Genomic DNA, 23,539 nt, shown 5'->3' with positions numbered 1-23,539 from the left:
GACCCAACACTGAACCCTGAGGGACTCCACTAATAACATTAGTCCATGATGAACAGTGTCCATTGATTACCACTCTCTATCTTCTCCCCCTCAACCATCCCTTTATCCATAGCAGCAGTTTGCCTCCAATGCCACACTGCTCCAATTTGTGCAGCAGTCTTCCATGTGTAACAGTATCAAAAGCCTTTCTAAGATCCAAATATATAATATCAAAGTTATTCCCTGCATCCAGTTCTTTTGTGACTGCATCATAGTATCCAGTCAAATTGGTAAGGCAAGACTTCCCCCTTAACAAAACTATGCTGTGTCCGAGCTATAACTGAAGTCTTGTCCAGATGATCCTGCAGTGCTTCTTTAACCAGTGCCTCCATTAATTTTCCTGGAACAGAAATTAAACTCACAGGTCTATAATTACTTGTGTCAGCCTTTGATCCTTCTTTGTGAATTGGGGTCACATTTGCACATCTCCAGTCTATGGTACCTCCCCTGAGTCCAAAGAAGCTCTCATAATTATGGCTAAGGGTTTGCTTACTTCCTTTGCTGCCTCCTTTAATATAACTGGATAGATCCCATCCACCCAGGGTACCTTTTTTATGTTTATCTTCAACAATTTCTCCTCCACTTTGCCAATGATTTCTCATAAAAATCTACCTTTGTCTGCTTAATCTGCTTTGTGACTTGTTTACAGACCAGCTTATGTCTATCATAGGCTTCCGTGTCACCCATTAATTTATATATATCTCATGCATTTTTCTTTTCTGCCATATGTCTCATTAGTTCACCTGACATCCATTTAGGCCTAAACCTTGAACAATATTTCTTAGTTGGTATGTAAAGCCTAGTAGCTTCCAAGATAAGTTCTTTGAATGCTTCCCATTTTGAATTTGCTGTTGGTAACATCATCAGTTGGTCCCACAGTATAGAATTTAAGTACTGTCTCAGACGATCATAGTTGCCTTTACAAAAGCAAAAACCCTTCCCTTTACCCCTGATGGTAATTACCTCTTTGAGTAAATCTCACTTCAGCACACTGTGATCACTGCCACCTTGTGGTCCTTTATCTGCAGATTCTTAATGCATGAAGAATCACCTACTGATAATCAGATCAAGAGTATTACTCCCTCTATTTGCCTCCCGAACATGCTGATGTAGAAAACAATAATCCAATAAATCCCCAAAAGCCTAGCTAGTGTGTGAGTGACCAACTCACAAATTCCAGTCAGTATCTGGGAAATTAAAATCCCCCATTATAAGGCACTCTGATTTACTGGCTCACTCTATTTCCCTGCACAGTTTCGTATCATCAGAGTCATTAGGCCTATAGCATACTCCTAATCTTAATTTTGATCTCCCAGTGCTCATGTCACACCAAAATGACTGGACACCACACTGTCCAGCGATGTTGATTGGCTTCACTTCCTTGGATTTTATGTGTTTCTTAACTAATAGTATAACCCCCTCCTCCCTTTCTATCCTGTCTGTACATATTGTACCAAATTCCAGTACTGCATTCCTTATATCCATGTAACACCACGTCTCTGATATCCCAACAATATCTGCCTTTGATGTTTTGAGCAATACCTCAAATTCATCAAATTTATATACCAAACTCCTAGCATTGGTGTACACGCAAGTATACATGCACCTGTTCCTATTCTTAGCTACCCTAACACAACCCCTGTGTTTACTTGTACCGCAATGACTCCCAACAGTCTCTGAAATATCTTGCATCTTGTTTTCCAGGCTGCTGCTCATTCCAAAAGAAGCAGTGCAAGAATCACTTTCACCTCTGCCAGTGGCTACTGTTAATCTATTACTCCTTGTATCCCTCCAAGCTAGCAGTTTTCCAACCCACCTAACACTGCCTCGATAGCATTAGCAAATATTCTTTGCACCCTTTCTATTTAAGTGTATCTCATCCCTGTAGAAGCAGTCTCTCCTGTTAACAAGTACAGACCAAGCTGAAAAAAATTCTATCCCTTGAGCCTTGCACAATCTTTCCAGGGCCATATTGATCAACAAGGCTCTCATCATATACTCCCTCCTATCGTGTCTGGGCAGAATTGCAGACACTTTCAAATTCAACCCTAACACACGACTTTTTTTTCAATATTGACCTGTACTTGTTAAGTAATCCTGCTGGTCTCCTACTCTTAACATCATTAGTGCCAACGTGTTCAACAATATCACCTTTTGTGCCCTTAAAATATGATATCTGCTCTACAATGTCATCAACCTTTGCCCCTGGCAGACATACCCTGGTCGTGTTCCACTTATTCTTTTTACATAGCATGTTCCCCATTTCCCTGATAATAGAATCACCAACAGCTACTAGTTCCTGTTGGACCAGCGCATTCTGCCTTGGGGGTTGCAGTTGTGTTGCAAGATGATCAAGTGCAAGCTCTGGCGTTGATGTTAGAAATTTTAGACTTTTTTGTTGGAGAAATTAAGTATAGTTCATTTTTAGTAGAACAGAAACATCTCAACATATATTATCATTATATATGACCAGTTAGTTTAACTTCTGTTCCGGGAAAAATAATGGAGTCACTGGTTAAAGAAGCATTGCAGGATCATCTAGACCATACTACAATAATAATTCAGACACAGCATAGGTTTGTTGAGGGGAAGTCTTGTCTGACCAATTTGATTGGATACTATGATGTGGTTGCAAGGGAACTGGATGCAAAAAGTAATTTTGTTCTAATATACTTGGATTTCAGGAAAGCTTTTGATACTGTTGCACATGGAAGACTACTGTACAAATTGGAGCATTATGGAATTAAGGGCAAGTTGCTACAATGGATAAAAGGGTGGTTGAGCGGGAGAAGACAGAGTGGTAAATTAATGGACACTGCTCTCCGTGTGCTAATGTTATTAGTGGAGTTCCCTAGTGTTGGGCCCGTTGTTGTTTTGTATATTTATCAATGATATCGATGAAGGCATATTAGGCTTAATGTCGAAGTTTGCAGATGATACAAAGGTTGGCAGGGTTAGTAGTGACAGTATGCTACTGCAAAATAATCTAGAAAAGTTCAGCAGATGGGCTGAGAAGTGGCAACTGAAGTTTAACCTTGACAAATGCAAAGTACTGCATAAGGGTAGAAGTAACCCCAGAGAAACGTACCAACTGTGTCGTACTACACTCAGGGTGGTAGAGAATGAAAAAGACCTGGGGGTAATTGTGCAGTAGATATGACGTTTTCTGAGCAGTGCAGACAGGCTGGCAGATCAGGGCATGGGGTCTTGTCAATGATATACAGGAATTTTGCTAGTAGAGATTTATCCCCTTGTATAAGGCTATGGTCAGGACATGCCTTGAGCACTGTGTACAGGTCTGAAGGCCTCATTTCAGACAGGGTGTAGAGTTGCTAGAACGAGTACAGAGAAGGGCAACAAGATTGGTGAGAGGAACGAAGGGGTGCTCTTACAAAGAGAGGCTTAAATTCTGTGTCTGGAGACTAGGCACCTGCGAGGTGATCTGATTGAGATGTATAAGGCCTTGAATGGGTTGAGCAGGCTCAATGCTAATGGGATTCTTTCTCTTGCTCAGATTATGAACCTGAGGGGGCATAAATTAAAAATTGAGGAAGGACAGTTGTAGAATAGATGTTCAGAAATTTGCCTTTAGTCAGTGTGTGGTTGATTGCTCTAACAAACTTCCATCTGTCATTGTGGAAGTTGATAGCTTAAATAAATTTAAGGAAGAACTGGACAAACTTTAGAGTGAATGATTGTGTGAAATGGGATTTTTTTTTTTTTTTTTTTTGTTTTGGCTGATGCTGTACAAGTTTTGTTTTCTTGCATCATATGCCTCTACTAATGCTAATTTCATGTATGATCATCAGAAATGAAAATAATTAAATTTATTCATAGTAGTAGTAGTAGTGGCATGTGATGCAAGAAAGCAAGAGTATGAGCTTATGCAGCATCAGCCAAAAAAAAAAAAAAAAATCACACCATTCCCTCCAAATACCTGTCCAGTTCCTCCTTAAATTTATTCAACCTATCAACTTCCACGACAGATGGAAGTTTGTTCCAGCAATTAACCACCCGCTGGCTAAAGGCAAATTTCCGCACATCTATTCTACATCTGTCTTCTTAATTTGGATTTATGTCCCCTTAGGTTCGTAATCTGAACAAGTGAAACTGAAGTAATTCAAAGGTTCTTATATAAATCTTACCAAGCTATAATATTTTGATCAGTATGCATTTCAGAGCACTTCATAAAATGCAAAACAAACTTTGTTGTGAACCGCACTGTTAATTGAATATGTCATAAAATGTGCTCTTCAGTTTCACTTAGATTTATGTCAACTTAAAATTTATTTAATTCCAAAAATACATCTTGTACACTAGTATTAATCCTTTACAGTCCAGTATTATTTTCACTGTCTTCCCCATGTAGTCCAGCTCTATCAATCAAACAAGTGACTAGTTAAAATGTAATGTTCAAAAATTATTTTTAGTTTTACATGAGCTGTTGTTTATAAAACAGTATGACCGAACAGTTTGAAAGCTCTAATGCAATATTTCTTCCTGGAAGAAAATATTCACAAAACCTACCATCCAGTTAATTGACAAAATGTTTTTAAATTTAGAATCCCTACTTTGAATTCCTCGTTTGTCATTTTTTGGGTGGGCAGGGATGCAGCATCCAAAATACCAGCAGAACTCTTCTTGCTAGATACATTCTTGAAAAATTTAATTCTGTCTGTCCATTCTTCGTGTATATGAAGTACAAATGGATGGCAGTACAGCAGGAAAACAGATTTTATAATTGGAAATGCTGACATCTCAGCATAAAATTATAAAATTGCCAACAACATCCAACTGAACGAGAACTAAAAAAAAACATGCATTTAATAATTGGGCATGTGCTTAATAATTGAATATAAACATCAATAAACATGAATTTATCTTTTTGGATTGTTTATATGAAATGTAAATAGATGGTAGTACAATAATTGCTTCAGTATATAGTGTTTTATGCCCTGTGGCACTGTGGGGCTTTCCCCAACTCCATGATGCAGTGTCGTGAAACAAAAACTCTGCGAAGACTAGAAAATGTGTGACTGTGTGGTTTGCATCATATTGTGTATGTTTGTGTTGTTCTGTTGTCATCTGTCCTCTTAGCTATGGGCCTCTTGGAAAACCAAGGTTGCCCCCGTTTCCCATCCACAAGATGAGCCAGGTAGTAGGGTATCAGTGCTCTGGTTGGGGCAAACCCTGGCATCACTTGAGCTTGCCAGAGAGGTCCCTCTTTTATTTAAAAAAAAAAAAGAAAGAAAAAAGAAAAAAAGTTTTTGTTGAAAGAGAGCATAGGGGTGACAGTTAAAGTTTTTTTGGATAAAAGAGGAAGGTAGAGAAAGCCACCCTACACAAAAGGGGGCTGGCTATTGAGGACTGCAGAAAGTGTTTAGGGTAGTAGGGTCCACCAGGTGAAGTTTTGGGTGGGGAGAGGAATGGGCCATGCCCTGGGTTTGTTGTTGGGCGATTACTGTTTTAGGGCCAGGGTGCCCTAAGTAGGGTTTTTGGTCAAGGTGACATCCCACACTGGTCAGACCAGTTGAAACCAGTGTACCTATCCCATGCTATGCCATCAGAAAGGAGAACAGCATGGCATTAGCAAGGATGGTGATTTCCTTGCTAGGTTATCCCCACTGCAGTTAAGTCACAGGGACACCAGTCAACTGACAAGTTCACAACACATTCACTGTAATCAGTCATACTGCGTATACACAAGGTACTTTTTTCTTTTCTCTTTCATATATATTTATGTTTGCAACAATTAAGACAAGGATATTAGCTTCCACGCTCCCATTTTCAGTTGTTATCTTGCACACTAATAGGGCTTCACCCTAAATATAGGCTATACGACAACAGCACACTTTATTTATTTTTTTTATTTTTTTTTTTAACACACACACACACACACACACACACACACACACACACACACACACACACACACACACACACACGTGTATGACGTGTATATCATACACGTGTTTTTGTAGTGGCAAGATATCCTTATTATCCAGGGCAAAGAAAATAAGAAAAGCATTTAATAAACATGAGGAAGTGACTTCCTTAGCATGTTAGAATATAATATAGTGTAATATTATATTCTAACAGGTATTCTATCTAACAGGTATTCTATTATATTCTATCAGGTAATAATTCCCAGATGTTTCATTTGGACAAGTTATTGTCAATACCAAAATTAGATAACCCCAACTGAGAATTAGGTTAACTGTATTATACTATTTTGACATTACTTGCTGACTAAACCTGTTTGCCGATTCTGTCTGAGAGTTTGTCTTCTAATTTCAAAAACTGTTTGTGCATATTTAACAAATTCCTTATAATATTTTTCCTCAGTAATGAAGAGGTACTCTTCATTCCTGGGGAGGGGGGTGATGCTGGATATAAAGTTTCGTGGGTTGTCATAAATTGGGCACTCTACAGCTGAAAAAAAAATTCTGTAATCAGAAATGATGATGGGTGTGCTGGCCATGGCATTGGACTGCAAAGGGTTAATGAATAGAGCTCAAGTGAATTTGCTTTAATATTAAAAGAAACAAATACATTAAAAATGTAAAAATGTTTATGTAAAAAAATGTATATCAGAATTTAAAATAAAATCTAAAAACAATAGGAATTAATTGCAATCCAAACTTCATTTATAATTAACAATAAAAGTAATAAATTTAAAAGGAATAAACACTTTCATTTAGCTTATGCCTAATTCAGTTTCTAGTTTGTAAACTATTAGATATTTTACTTAGAAATTGAGTACTGAATTGAGAAAATCCAATGAAAGATGATTAAATTGCCATCTCACTATATTATATTCTAACCTGCTAAGGAAGTCACTTCCTCATGTTTATTAAATGCTTTTATTTTCTTTGCCCTGGATAATAAGGATATCCTGCCACTACAAAAACATACTTTACTCTGACTGCTTTGTTAATTGTAACTACCTGTTGATTTAAGTCATCAACAGGTAGTTACAATTTTATTTCTTATTTTAGAGATTTATATTTAAACCAAATTAGTGGCATAACAGTGATTATAAATTTTTGTCAATTTATTTACAGATTTTCAGTACCCTACTGCAGACAAACTAATTGAGAAAGGCGTACAGACTCCTGAATTGCTTTCACCTAATAAATCTACTCAAACAGAAGCGTTTGATATAAAAGAAAGATACACTGATTTCAAAGAAGATTTTACACAGACAGAATGCATTTCAAATATAATAAAAACTAGTAAGTTAATATCAGAAGTCTTAATTAGAATAATGTTAAGTTTTTTAATTTATAATTTCAAAATTGTTCTTGTATAAACTGTTATTCATATTCTAACATTTTATACTCTCCTCTATCTTGGAAGAAGACATTTCTTGATTCTGTTCCATTACAGCTTATACTTCTTTATTATGATTAAATTGAAATAAAGGAGAGTTGAGGAATGATAATGTCTGTGCGTGATTGAAAAAATAAAGGAGGAAAATAAAAGATATTTATTTGCTACAATATTTTGATAATCCATGTATTTATGTATGTTGATTACAAAAATTCTGATATTACATGGAAATAAGTAAGGTAATACTAGACTTATATAAATAAAATGAAGCTAAAAGCTTATATGTAGTGCAATGTAATAAATGAATGCGAAATATTTCTGGCCCTTAAAGCACCTTAGAGGATTTGGGACATATGGATTCACTGGACATTTAAGCTGCTTTGATTTCATTAGGAGACTGAGTATTAAATGATTTAGGATGATGTTTCTCTTGGGAACAAGTTTCCTGTCCCTATGCATGAATATTGATTACTCAGGTGTCATTCCTTAGGGTTTTAATTTGGAACAGATTTCCTCATCAGACACTTCCATGAGGTCCCATTCTGCAATGATGCCATGGGATGAATTCAGTGTCTTGTGGGGGTTATTGTGATTGGCATTTCCTATGTAGATGTGGCTCGGAGTAGCTGTTCTAAATGTTTGTCACTTCTGGTCTCTACAAGGATGTTGCCTGAGTGAAGCTGTTTCACTGATTTAGAAGAGTCTGCCAACCCTTCCAATCCCTTCCTGTCACCCTTCTTTATTCTTCTGGATAAAGAAGGGTGACATTTTTCCTAAAGTTTTCTCACTTTTAGAGTGCATTATCAGGTAATAGGGTGTTAGACCTGATATAAATTCTGTTTTCTGCCTTTTTTGCTGAAGTAACATTACCAGCTAATTTTTCAGGTTAGGGCTCCAGAATAAATACTTTTATCAGGATTCATAGTTTTTTATTTTGGTTCAGCACCCGGGCTCCCCACCCACCACGGAGCCCAATGATAACCCAATACCTGGCAAGCAATAAATGTGCTCAAGAGTGGAACGCTAGGGCTACCCAGATGCTATATCCACACCACCAGTCTGAATCCTGTCCCTCCAACCATGAGGGTAGGGGCATGCCATTGACATGGTCGACTCCTTGCAGGCAAACTCACTAGCTGATCGATCTTGTCCAAGACATCCAGGACCACCCATCTTGTTGAAGCAGGGGTCAAAATGGTGTGTTCAAGCTGGACCCCCTCAAGCACCAGGTTCCCCCTTTCTGAATTTCCACAGGTTGCAGTGCATGGCAAACATACCAGATTCCTATGATGTTAGCCTAGAACCTAAGCTGTGGGCATTGAATTCCAGTGATGCTAATCTGGAAGCTCAGTAGTGTCACTGGGAGGTCCCGTCACCATGTACAGATGCCCCTGTCAAGGGGAGAGAGATGTAATGAAGCGATGTCTCTATAATAACTTCAGTTAATATACTACGTGTAGACATGATGCAGTTGCACTAACTTATATGTCTGCTAACAAATAATTAATAAATAAGAATAAGCAGATACACATCTATTAAATTTTTTATTCATGAGGTACATGGCTGTTAAATATTTTTTTTTAATTAATTTTTACCATTCAAAATTCCATAAATACTTTTTAAAATTTAAACAGCAATAGCCCTGCAACTGTTCAGAATTGGATTCATGTTTATATAAAGTTTTTCTACTCTATTTCCATCAACTCCCAGGTATGACCTTTCCTCATGAATCATCCTGTATGCTGATAGCTCTGTTTTAGAATAATTAATAAATTGTTGTTTTTACAGTTAAGAAAAGTAAGTGATACCTTGGAAGTGTAGCCTAAATCGGTATTTTGATAACCTATTTTGTATATACAGCCACCCCCCCGACTTACGTAAGGGTTGCATTCTGCAGAACTCTACATAAGTCGGAATTTCCCTAAATGCTTATGCAGCACTCGCAAATTTGATTGAAACAAAAAAAGAAATGTTTGAAGAACTGGTAAATAGAATTATCTATTCAATTTTTTTATCTCATGCACAGGAAAAATTACAAAAATTTCAAAATTGTAAAATTACAAAAAGAGAGAGGAGACAGGCATAACGTCAGCAAGTTTCACCTGTCGAGCATCATTGCCAGAATTAACTCTCCAGCTGATAAGCACACCACTGCAGAAGTTGAGGGCTGTGGAGATTTTGAAGGGGTTTTTTCCAACACATCACAAAATTTCTCTGCAGCTGCAAAATCGGCACTGGCAACTTCACCGCATACTTTAATGTTTTGGAAACCAGCACGTTTGAACCTATTAAACCACCCATTGCTTGCCACAAACTTGGCTTACTTATCCTTAATATCTTCGTAAAGGGGACTCAGGGGTACTTGCTTCTGAATCTGATTTTCCATTTTCCATCCATATTATTAATAGCTTTTCCATCTTCGATATAGCACCTGAATGCTGTTTTGTGATCACTGTTGATCTTAAATGTGCTGATCCTTTAATAAGTTCTTTTATATGTGCACTGTCCTGTAAAATAGTACAGTAAACCCCCACGAATAGCGGGGGTTACGTTCCTGAGAAATGCCGCGAATACCGAAAATGCGAATACTGAATTATGGCTCCCATAGTAATAAAGGGGTTCCGTTCCAAAGTATGAAATATATAAGAAAAACTAGTCTAAAATTTTGTCTATGTATGTATTATGTTATTTGGTTTTCAGGAGCATTAGCAACTAAGGCCATATTGCTCCGGGGATGTGCGGTGGTCATTCCCTGACCTTTCCGCATCCTCCGTATTTGGTGGTGACGGGCTCGAACCTCGGTCTAATCAAGAAGCGTGTGCTACACACTGGTGCTCCTTCCCACCTGGCTACGGAGGCGCCACTGTATGTATTATATGTACCTTCATAATATGACTATGTACATAGACAGTACATAGTGAAATGCAAGCATAAAGCATCGAAATGAAAATAAGAAACAATTTAATATTAAATGTAATATTTATTAGAAATTTCAAACAAATCTTTCAATCCAGCGCCTTTGCTATAGCTAAAAAACTTATCCCGCCAGTTCTATCACCAGTTTCGCTAAAGTGTTGATAAAGGTGCTTTGCCTTTTCACGAATGAACAGTGAACTTAAGGGAATTTTATTTTTAGTTCGGTCTTCTATCCACAGATTTAAAGCTTTTTCCATTTTTTCTAATTTAACATCACGAGTTACAGAGCAAATTTTTGAAGCAATTAGCGCTTTTTCACGGACACTACGGTGGATTTTTTTCTTCCGATTTCTTGATTGATCGTACTGTTGACTTATTGATTTTATAATGTTTTGCCACTGACCAGACACTTTCACCATTAGAAATTTTGTCTAATAACTGAATTTTACTCGCTAATGTCATCACCTTCTTTGATCTTTTCACAATTCCCTTGTTATTCGTAGCCATATTCTTGTAGGGGTTAGAAAAGAATTTGTCCACAATAAAGTCACTTTCTTCCGTTAACACACTTGAAAAAGTCTGTTTACACTAACACATTGCAAAACGGTAGATTTTTCACTTTTAAGCATATAAATTTATTCAATTTATAAGCATAAATTAAAAGCGAACAATGAAACCTTCCATGACAAGCGCATAGCACATACTGAACAAGGATTAGTGAGAAACATCCACGCTCGCGATTTTGTCACCCCTCTCCCCCCCCCCCCCACCCACTGAGCACTGTTTTGACCGGGAAAAATGATTTTAGCCATGCCCATGTTTTTTAAGGCGGAAAATGTTCACGGCGATTTAAAATTCACATTTCATTAGGTTTCATTTTATATTAAATCAGCTACAGCGAAACCGCAAATACAGATACCGTGAATAGCGGGGGTTTACTGTATTCGCTGTTGAAGCAACGAGACCTAATTTCGTGCAATAGATGACGAACTTTGTCCTGCTTCATACTTCTTAATTAATTATCTTCATTTCTAAATCAAGATTTCGTTTTCTTGCAAGTGCTAGCACTTGCACTTTCCATTGGTTCCTTTCCCTTCACCATTGTAACAAGTAAATAGGAATGAAGAGAAGATTCTGAAAATTTATTTGTTTTTTATATGATTTGAAGATTTTAGTGAAGGGGAACTCATTTCACCTAATCCGTAACATAAAAACCCACAGAATTCCAGTTATCAGTATTATTGCAAATGCAATAAGATAGAGTTTACGCCCTTTTATAATAGATTGCACTAACAGAAAAGCCCAATAAACCGGAAAGTGCAAATTGTTTTTGTTTTATTGTAGTGACCTCCAGCAATGTGTTTTAGAAAAATATCACAAAGACGTTCAAAATTGATTCTTATAATGGAACATAGCCCCAGGGGCTCACATCTGGTAAGTATTGGCTTGGCACACCCAGGGTCCTGAGCTGGATATCATCATTCTTCTTTTTCTTGGCGATTCCTTTCTTTTTCTGACTCTCTCTCTCTCTGGGTTTTTTTTTTTTTTTTCCCTTGTTAGTTGGCGCATCAGCTTCTATGGCCATAATGCACCTCCCAAAGGTTTTGCATTTTACTGTGATCCAAGCCCAAGGCGGGAATCGAACCCGTGACCTTTGGGTCGCCAGGCAGGCACTTTACCTACCTGGCTAGCCCAGTCGGCTCTCTCAGGGTAACGCGGGAATTTTTTTTTTTTTGGCTGGTGCACCATAAGCCTCAGGCTTCCTTGCACCATATGGCTGATAATAGTAATAATAATAATATGATAATGATGAAAGTGTAGTGCAATTTCCATTATAAAAATTACCTTTTAGAGAGATAAATAACTTAGTTATATAGCGAAAATTTCAACTTCCGAGGTCTTGGAACAAATTACCAAAAAGAAAAAAAAAAAAAACAAATGTGTTATTGGGTTCGCATTATGATATTTTCACAATACCTCTATTTATTCCAATGGAATGCAAAATGTTTCCATGATTTTTTTTTAAGTTTGCACCGGTCAGCAAAAACTTACGTAAAGTTCAATTTCCGTAAGTCAAGTATTACATAAGCAGGGGAGAGGCTGTACTGGGAGGATGTTGGAAGGAGAATGGTTATCAGTATTAGATAAATCACATTTATTCACTATCTTTCTTCACTTGTCTACTTTTTATATCTCTAAGCATTCATCAATTATTAAGCATTCATTTCTATTAAACAGTACATTTCTCATATAAATGTATGTTTGATAGAATATTCCTCAAGTTTCCATCTTTCTCATTCCCTGTCCTCCTTATAATTTAAGCTGTAACTGTACCCTATTCACTCACACTTCCAGATTTTAGTTTTGACATGCAGTACAGTTTCCATGTTAAATGGATGCCATTTTGCAACTTGCAAGAATGTGCGATTTAATTTAACTCTTATTTGAAGGGTTTACTGACAGCAGTATTGAATGTGAGAAGAAATAATGCATGGGGTGCATAATAAGTGTGCAGGTAATTAATCCTGCACACTCATGCACTCCATGCATTCTTTCTTTAAAACTTTTTTTGATAATTATTTTTTATTTATTTTTTTTTTTAAAGAAAGAAGTGCAGTTTTACTATGAAGGATTTTCTTCTCCTGCATCTTGGGGGAAAATGGCTGCCTGGAACATGGGCAATTTACTATATAGCAAGTATGTCATGGCCTTACTTGCTTTAGCACATGTTTTAAAATAACCCTTTATGTTTATTTATGTTTCTCCTATGTTATCTTTGTTTTCTGGATTTGCTTGCTGCAATTGAAAATAATGCAGTAGCTCTAATATCATTTTCTAAAAATATTGGTATACAGTAACTAAACAGTGCTGTACAATTAGCATTGGCTATTAGAGAGAACTATTTTGGGTTTAATAAACTTACTTATTTTTTATCACTCAGAGAGAACTTCAGTATCTACATCAGCCAAGAAACCTCAACTGAAGGAAAAGAAACCTGCTGTAACTTTTGATAAGACTACTAAGAGTGCTTCTGAACGCATACCATGGAGATTTGCTATAAATAGAGCTAGGAGACAAGCTGGTGGTGAAAGGCCAAATTCACCTTTCGTTTCTTATGGATGGGCAGATTCAGTAAAGGAAGTTGGTTCCAAAAAAACATACAACATCAAAGCTGCTAGAAACGCAAGTGAAACATAAGCATTTCTTTTCTTTAAGTTTCTAAACACCTTCTTTAAGCAGGGTGTGCAGGAAAATGTACTCTAGATTTAGATTGCTTATTTTTTTTAAAAATTATGTTATTTGCAATAGTTAACGAAAGGGCTATTTACTTGGTGCTATAGAACTTTGAGTTTTCTGCATGTAAAAACCTCTTAAAATAAGGTATATCAGTGTAAACTATCATTCATAGATGTTCATTAAAGTTTCCCAGTAAATCAAGCTTTTGTGTCTTTAGAAATAATATTCACAGCTGCACGATTTGCTTTTAATTCCATAACTCTGTGCAGGTTTTCCTCTGCTTTCTTTTTGGCCTGTGAAGGAAAATCATCTGTTAATTTCTAAACATGTCAGCTTGTACACTAATTCCAGATAAGTGAATAAAACATTTCTTGCTTTTCCATCTAACGTAAGTTTATTATGTCGTATTTCAAAGAACAAAAAGAAAGCTGAGGTTTTTGTTTAAGTCTGCTCCTTAAAACCAGAATTCATTGAAAACTGATGGAATTGCATTGTACATTTGTGATTTTTGTACATTATGATGGTAAACTATCAGTAATTCAGCAATGTTCCTAAAGTGCTTGTGTTGTTAACACTAGTCAATGGTGAGGATTTGTTACATACAGCCAAGTAATCATCAGTGATGATTGGACAAGTGGCTCACCCTTAACTTCAGTAACCAATGTAGACAGTAATGGACCTCAAACTATGGAGATAATAACTGTTCAAGTTGGAATTTCAGTTGGAAGTTTCAATGAACAATCGAACACTCATTGAGTCAAATCTAAAAGATATTTCTTGGCTAAGTGCCTAAGAGTATGAAGGAGTTTGTTTATGCGGTAATGCACACACACACACATCATATTTACTACCAAGGTAGTTTTAATGCATTATTTTAATCATATTTCATATTGTGAATACCTTCACAAAGAGCTGCCATGGTATTGCACTACCTCGAATAAGTAACGCTTCATCTATGGAGAAGACTATGTTACTTATTCTTGGCGGATACCACCACCTAGATGGCACCGTTTTGAAGCTTATTGGCTTCTCATCAGTGGGTGGACAGGTACCCTGTTGTTGCCATAGTGATAACCCAGTTATGAAGTATAACTCCACAATATGAGAGGGTGGTAGTATTTGCCAAGAATAAGTAACAATAGTCTTTTCTATAGGCAAAGTGTTACTTATTCAAGGTAGTGCAATACCATGGCAACTCATTGTGAAGGTATTTACAATATGCGATATGATTTAAAACGATTCATTAAAACTACCTTGGTAGTAGAAATTGTGTATGCATTACCCATGTGTAAACAAACTCATTTATATGCAATGAGTTGGTCAAAACTTCCTTATTTGACAGAGGAATAATGAGAAAACTCAGATTTTATGATGTAATCTAATTGATTTTACAAACAGAAAGAATAGATATTTAAAGAAATTTATCAAAGTGATAAGATGATTTTTTTTTTTTGAACATTCACAAATAAAATAGCAAACATCAAGTTGAAAACAGCAAGAAGTTGCAAATGGAGAAGAGCAAAAGGAAAGAAATGGTGGAAGTGTGTTTTTTTATGCCACATATATTATGCACTATAAATTCATATGATAAGGCTGAACTACAACTAAAAAGCTGTATGTTTAAGTGGTTTGCTTTAGAGATACAATCAGAAGAATAAAACTGAAGAAATATGTTAGATAGGACAGGACTCAGCAATGTATTTGCTGCTGGGTTTTTTTTGTTGTTCCCAAAATCATTTTTCCTGGGGATGTGTTAGAAATTTTCATATAAACAGATTTGCTTTAAAAAACTGAATAAGTTAGTCAGATTGCTTCATTAGTGAGAATATGACTCAGTTCTAATGAATATGCTGGAGAAGAGATCTAAAATTTGAGTCGAGCAGCTTGTGTTTAGGGATAGTCAAGGATGATGTGTTTCATTGTCAGTAGGGAGGGACAGTGAGAACAGTGAGGAGGATCTGCACTTGGCAACAAATGAAGGTGTGTGTGTGGGTGTGTGTGTGCGTGCACACACACACCCTCCCCAATGCATGCCCTTGCAAGGACAACCTCTTCTCATCTGTTCAACTGGAGTTCGTGTTGTGGCATTTCCTTTATTTGAAGGAGCTTATTTTGAGTTTGATCTTGCCATACTGATGCCTATTGCAGAAGCATCTGTCTCCAATGGGATAATGGAGGTTCATGTGTATATAAAACTATGAACTGGTGATGTTCAGAAAGTACCTAAAGATATACTAAGGGCATAGTATTGAATTGGATTTAGCCAATGCAGTGCTGATTTTCTAGCCGAGTCATTTACAAGTGCACCATAGTCTAGTTGGCATTGGATTATGGTTTGGTAAATGTGAAGAGGGGAGCATCGATCAGCTCCACATGACATGGCAGAGAGTACTCTATGGATATTAATTTTCTTTAGACAAATAGTTTATTCATATTGTATGTGTTTTAAGAAGTTTAGTTTCCTATCTAATATCGCTCCTAGGAATTGGATGTTGTTACTTAGCAATATAACATGATTCCACAAATGCAATTCGGGGTCAGGGTGCATTCTATGCTTCTTGCACAAATGTAAAGCAATGGTTTTTTTGTGTTGACTGTTTGTAACCATTTTATAACATCCATAATTGAATTTTATTTGAATTGGAGTAGCCTTTCAATGGAATACATATTCTGAGAGTGACTGGATATAGAGAGATCATTGGCATAAAGGTAAGTTTCTACAAAATTTGGGATGGTTCTTGTCAGAGTGTGTAATCTAACCAAGAAGAGTGTAGTATTGATCCTCAGTGCCCCTTCCTCCTGCACAAAGATTCTGGAGAATATTCTTTGAAAATAACTTGATGTAAAGTTTGATCTTGGAGAAGGTTCCCAATTAAAGATGGTAAGATGTTTCCTCATTCCTAGAGCATGTAAGTCAGAGAGAATTCCAAAACACCATTTGGTATCAAAAGGCTTTCTCTGTATTTAGGCTCACCATGACTAAATGTTCATTCTTTATGAATGCATTTCAGACATTTGTCTCAGCTTTGATCATAATGTGTAGAGTGGATCTATTTTTCTGAAAACCAAACTGATTTTGTTCATAATGGTTTGAGTTTCCAGGTATTATGTAAGTCGACTGTGAATAATTTTCTCCAAAGTCCCACCCAAGCAGCTAATAAGTTAGTTTGGGCTATACTTATGTAAATCTGTTTGGTGATTTGTGTATTTAGTGCTATTATAAATACTCTTTCTTTTAGTGTAAAGTTAAAAGGGATACAGAAATGTGGGGGAAAAATAATGTTCCCTTTAAGGGAAAAACAATTGTCCTATATACAGTGGATGCTTCTTATTGTGATCAACACAGAACTCAACTAAAGTGATCACAATAACTGAAGCAACAAGAATACAGCTATTCAGCATTGCTTATTTATGCAGAGTGCAAAAGTGTATATTAAAAAAGTGTACAAGCATAGAAAGAAAGCATTAAAATACTGTCCACTGTCTTCAAGAAAGTTATCAGTAAAAATGAAACTCAGAATGTTTCTGGAAATCCATACAAAACAATTAAAGAAAATATTAAAATCAAGAATTATAAAAGGGTTAATGCTTTACTGTGAAACAGTCACATTGGTAGGATACAGTGCAGATATAGTACTCTTTCACAGAGTAAAGACAAAGTATTCTTTCATGGGGTTATGACATCAACAACCATACAAAATGTATGAAGCAAAAGTAACTAGTCACAAACAATGCATTGAAGTTCAAGAATAAAGCAAGGTGTTATATAATCACTTTCATTGCATGTGTAAACTGCTGTAAGGGGAAAAGTGATAACATAAACTGAAGCACTGATTACAATAAACTGCATTTTTTCTATGTATTTATAAATCTGATGAGAACTTCATAAAAGTGATAACATTATATGAATGATAACGTTATCTGTGATCACAACAAGCGGCATGCACTTACAATTGCTAGTTGTTCATTTTATCTCAGTTATTTATATTTAACTTTAAAAGACAAGATAGGTGAGCAGTGTTTTTTTTTTTTTTTTTTATTTAGTATTGTAAAATGCCTTATTTTGCCCAGAGTGGTCTCATGATAGCTGCAACTGTATTTGTGATGCTGCATGATTCCCCACACAGTGTTTACTACACTTAATACTGTCATGTTCACTGACAGACACTTTTTTTTTTCTGTTATTATCTTTATAATTTTTATAAAAATAATGTTAAGAAAAAAAAAATTTAAATAACTGTTGTAGTTGGAAATGTTATTTTATTTTTAGCATAATTATGCTAACTTGTGGCAGTAAATTCACTGACAGAAAGAAAATCTAGAAATATTAATGTATTGTCATTATGGTTAGTATATTTCGTGCTTATATTATTACTGATCAGTCAAAAGAAATTCAACCAGAAATATCTACAGGGTTATTGGGGGGAGGAACTGATAGGGTGCTATGTGATAAGTCGTATCATATAGTCGTACCTCACACTATGCAACTGATATGTTCCTGCTGAGTGAAATTTTTGCAAAATGGGGTAAATACATTATGTTGAGGCATCGATGATGCAAAGAGTGAAATACAAAAATGCTAAATATTAATATGATTAAAAAAATGTGCAACAAATTTTAATTCTTCCAGATATGAAGTTATTGACATAGATAAGACTACTAAGACAATAGGAAAACATGAAATAGTGTTGAGGGGGAGAGAGAGAGAGAGAGAGGTAAAAGAAACAGAAACGGTAATTGATAACCAAAGAGAGAAATAGTGGTTTTTAAACTTGTCTTAAAATATTTCCCTTGCTAAGAGGACGTCCCAAGTTACAAAAGTCAGTTAGCGGAATAAATTAAAAAAAGCGGCAATTTCTGAATAATTTAATTAATGAGTACTTTTTATAAAACTGATAATCAATTAATTAATCAAGAAACAGGAACCACAGTTGGAATGACGACAACAACAGTGAAACTAAGCTTTGCTTAAGCATTACATAAGAAAAACCAATTTGGCAATTTTTCTCTGTAAACAGTAAGATTTGTCTAAATGACATATCTTTCAGAGTTAATCAAAGCCAGATGATTTTCTTGGTGTTTGTTCAATTTATTCTGTTACTTTTTTTGCTGCTACTCACCAACTAAGGGTCTTCTGAGTCTAGGTTTGTCCAAAATACCTTCCGTTGTCCCGGCAACCCAAAGGTCGCGGGTTCGATTCCCGCCTCGGGCTTGGATCAAAGTACTGCAAAAACCTTGGGAGGTGCAATATGGCCACTGAAGCCGATGCGCCAACAACTACCAAATCAAAATCAAATCACCTTCCATTGAAAAGAGTTTGTGCCCCCAGCATAGGATTCTCAATTTTGGTGGAGTTTTTATGCCATATCTTTCAAATAAATTTCTTTGGACAGCATGAGTAGTTTTACCTTTGTTGATCCTCTTACAAATCCCAGGTCCAACATTTGTGGGACCCTGTTCAAGAATTGCTTGCATGATCTGTGCAAAACTTATACAGGGTATTTTTGTAATAATGATTTTTTTTTATTTTATTTTTTCAAATTTTACAGTAACCAAGAAATTATTATTTAGACCATTTGAATATGGACCCCTTTTCGACAGAACCAGTTGAACATGCTTGTGGCTGGCGTTGCAATCCCTACTAGTACAGCTATGAACAACCCATTGTTTGCTGCCTCCGTGGCCAGTTGGGCAGGAGCAGAAGTGCGTAGCACATGCTTCTTGATTAGACCGGGGTTCGAGCCCGTGACCATCAAATACGGAGGATGTGGAAAGGTCAGGGAATGACCACTGCATATCCCCGGAGCAATATGGCCTTAGTTACTAATGCTCCTAAAAACCAAATAACAACAACCCATTGTTCATTGTTGTAAGAACTTCATTATTTTATTGTATTCATTACCTAAAGCAAATAAACATAAGTATTTTAGAAAAGGGTTTGGTTAAAGGGGAGTAACAAGATGTGAGTGATCAGTTAAAATTGATAGGGTATTGGAATGAAAGTGAAAAGGAAAAAGTAAGTTGTTTAAGAGATAGTATCAGATATTGTGGAAGGTTGAAATGATGGCAAAGGAAACTGGAAAGGGAACAAAAATTCTGGCTGAAAAAATAAAAAAAAAGCAGGCTATTACTAGAGTAATTTAAGAATTAACTGTCAATTTAGTTGTTTTAGCACTTGGCATCCTCTTTGGTCACCTATTTTTACAATTTGTATTATTCAGATAATAATTAGTTTATTTGTTAATGCTCATTAATTGATACTTATTACAATTCTAATTAAATATGGCTTGTTAATGATGTATTTTATTGAACTTTCAGATATATCCGTCTGCTCTTCAAGCTCATAGAAACAAACTGATAACAACAGAGTGGTATACTAGCAGACAGTATATAGTTCCTGATACACCAATTGAACAACAAAAAATAGTTGTTGAAAGGCACAGCACTCCTAACCTCTCTTCTCTTTTTCATCTCACTTCACACCAGAAAAGTTCAAAAAGTGCTGCTCCTTATCGCTTGAGGTGATAGAAAACATTTGTCAACTTTTATTGGTGCTATATATTTGGATGGTGAAATTTATTTATTCTTGGAATTAATATTTTATATTTTTTATAATGTTATTTTGAATTGAATGGAACTTTTTAAACTTTTTATTGTATTCAAAATATGAATCATGGTTTTTCACAGGGTAATGTTTTAATTTATCTGAATTTTCAAATATTAATTGGTGCACTGAATCTTAATCTTGTAATTTATTTATAGTTAATTTAAGCATGTTGCCTGATCTTGTTATATCAAAGTCTGTTTTTATTTTTGGAACTCTTATCTAAATAAAGTTAGTAAAAAATTTTGAGCTGTTTTCATTGGTAGCATCTTTCCACAATTTTATAAAATAAAGAGAATTAATTTCCTGCAATTAGTCATATCATGGTAAGTGTGTACTTGTGGCAAGAGATCATTGTTTGACCCTCAGAATGATGGCTGATGAGTTGGATATGAATAAGATGATTGATCAAAATTCTGCATGACGATTTTGGGAAAAGGAGAATCTGTGCAAAATTTGTGCCACACAATCTCATGGATGAGCAGAAGCAGTGAAGAGTGTCATCACGTGAAGATTTCATCCAGACTTTTCAAGACACTCCTAATTTCTTCAATTGTATTTTCACTGGAGAGGTGTTGGGTGTTTCAGTACGACCCAGAGATGAAATGCCAGAGTATGCAGCAGACTTCAAAATCATCACCATTCCTTGGTCATGATTTTGAAAAACGGTGCGATTCACTAGAAGTTTTTGCCCAAAGGGGTGAGAGTCGATGTACACGTGCTTTACAAACTATTGAAGTGCGTATCCTGGGTGAGGCTACAATTTTGAGAGAAAGGCAGCTGGTTCTTGTTGCACAAGAATGCCTCTACCCATTCTGCACTCACAAAGACATTTCTGATGAAATATGGCATTGTACAGATCAACTCTCCCGATCTAGCACCAGCAGACTTCATCCTCTTTCCCAAGGTGAAAAGTGCCCTCAAAGGAAAGATATTTTGGGATGTTGAGAACATGAAAAAAAAAAAATGTAACCACCGAACTGAACATAGCCTCTTTGGGTGCCTTTGCAGGCTCTTTTCAGCAACTTTTAGAATGGTGAAATAAGTGTATTCGTTCAGGTGATGATTGAATAAAAATAAAACTGTTTTTTGAGCTCTTTCACTTTGTTTTTCTTTTTATTTCACAAATCTGTGAACTTTTGTCCCACATATATATATATAGTATGTATGTATGTACAGTATGTGTGTGTTTTTATTTATATATATATATATTTTTTTTTTTTTTTTTTTTTTGAACACTACTTTTAAGCCAATGTTCTATATTTGTTTTGAACAATATCGCGTTTATGCGGTGTTAATGCTGTTGTAGGATGAACAATTAAACATTATACGTGCATTGATATATTAGGTCAAGATCCCGATGGATTTTGGTTTGTGTGTGGTGGGGAATTTTTTTTTTTTTTTAACATGGAACTATAGGCGATCCAACAACTGCTAGTAAAACTACAGCTAGCCAGTTAGTTAGGCCTTAATTACTGGTAATACTTCCTGCCAAAAAAAAAAAAAAAAATTCCCAGCGACATGCAAACCAAAATCCATTGGAATCTTGACCTAAAATATATATATATATAAAAATGGGTTTTCAATGTAGCTCTTTAGAACCTGTGTAACTCTTTAAAACCTGATTCTACCTGTGGATCTGTCTAGTTTTATATACATGGAATTATTTCCTGTTCTTCTATACCTTAAATGTTTACTTGGAATTGTTGCATTTTCATGGATTATATCATCTTTAGTCACCATGTTACTTATATCACTTCATAATTGGATATAATGTTAATGGATTCTTTTTCCTTGGTTTCATTTACTACTATTTCCACATTAAATTCACACTTGATGCTACCTGTGAATTTATCTAGTATTACATAAATGGAATTATTTCATATGCATAGACTTTTTGCATGTTATTTCATGTCCTTTTATAATTGGTTCCATAAAATGCACCTCCTTTGGATCTTAAGTCACTATATTGGATGGATTTTAACCAGTTCTTTTTCCTAGGATGCAGTTTCATGCAATGGATAGATTATAATTATTAATTTATTTCTCAAAATATTTGATGATTCTTATTTACCATACTCTTATACGTTTACCTTTCAGCTTATTATAACGTAGCCCTATCATTTGGCCTATGTGTATGTTTTTTTGCCACCATATAATTCTTTATATTTAACAGTAATGTTTAATTTTGTATGACTGTATCACTGTAAAGCCATACTTTTCCAACTGCGTTTCTTTACTTTTTTCAATGCTAATTATAAATTATTTCCATGCACTTGTATTCTAAATACAACTATAGAGGTCTCTATTTTCCTGCTATTTTGAATTTCTTCACAGCTTACTATTAAGGCCGCTTCACTACTATAAATTGCTTTCTCATGTCTACTACTCTTCTTTATCTACTTTCCTCACCCTTAGTTACTGGCACCTTGTGTAACTTTCACATCCAATTATACGTACTTAATTTAATTTTAATACAAATTATATATATATATAATTTGTATTAAAATTTGTATTAAAAGGGCGGTACCGCTAAATTATTTATAATTGGCATTATTTAAATTTATATCGTTTTTTATTAATTGGGTTTAATGACTTAATTGACTAAATTATACAGGGGATTATCGACTACCTTTTTGTCTTATTATCTCTACCTTCCCTTCCCTGTTTGTTTATTTTATATTATTTTGCGTTTCTTTTCGCTCTGCATTATTGCCGTACTACTGGCTGATGATTTTATTTAAATATCATATTTATTTTAATTATCAGATATATATATATATATATATATATATATATATATACAGTATATATATATATATATATATATATATATATATATATATGCAGGGTGTCTCAAAAATGCACGCATAACTTCAGTAATGAGCTCCTCATATGTAGACAATAAAAATATTTTATATCAACATAGTTCCGGAAATGCTTGATTCCCGAGTTATTAACTGGATTGTCTCATCCCCTGCAGGTGATTTCCTTCATCACAAGGTACTGACAGAATCTGGTGGTTTTCCATTCCAGCCATGTACTCAAATCAGGAGCAAGTGGATATGCACTTTATGTACGGTTTGACGGATGGCAGTGCTCTGGAGGCTCGTCATTTGTACCATGAAAGGTTCCCAGAACGAAGATGCCCAGACAGGAAAACGTTTGAAGGTATCCGTCGCCGCCTTTGTGAACATGGGACCTTTACACCTCCTGCTGCCGACAGAGGACTACCAAGATCTAAGACTCCTGAAGTAGAGGAGGAGATTTTGGATGTCGTCTTCTGTTGGCAGAGGACAACTGTAGAGGACTACAGCTTAAGTTAACTTTACACACACTTGCAAGTATTTTAGTGTTTTTAGGATCTTATCACAACAAATTCAAGAAACATGATAAATCCCTTGATTTTGT

General features: G+C 35.5%; 1 protein-coding gene across 1 annotated transcript in view; it reads left to right on the top strand.

The window, feature by feature from the left end:
• The window catches only part of LOC150084611 (uncharacterized), a 35,454-nt gene extending 15,248 nt beyond the window's left edge, over window positions 1-20,206 (top strand). Inside the window, exons 3-5 of the mRNA XM_090376512.1 lie at window positions 7,104-7,274; window positions 13,229-13,470; window positions 19,843-20,206. Coding sequence (XP_090232638.1) covers window positions 7,104-7,274; window positions 13,229-13,470; window positions 19,843-20,049 — 620 coding nt within the window. The 3' untranslated portion in view covers window positions 20,050-20,206. The remainder of the gene's footprint in view (window positions 1-7,103; window positions 7,275-13,228; window positions 13,471-19,842) is intronic.
• The last annotated feature ends 3,333 nt before the right edge of the window (window positions 20,207-23,539 follow it).

This window comes from Mastigoproctus giganteus, chromosome 6 (assembly GCF_048544385.1).
Source record: "Mastigoproctus giganteus isolate SK-2022 chromosome 6, ASM4854438v1, whole genome shotgun sequence".
In the NCBI taxonomy this organism is placed as follows: Eukaryota; Metazoa; Arthropoda; class Arachnida; order Uropygi; family Thelyphonidae; genus Mastigoproctus; species Mastigoproctus giganteus.
Note: the sequence above shows the minus strand (reverse complement) of the source record. Positions and strands in the feature narration are given on the sequence as shown.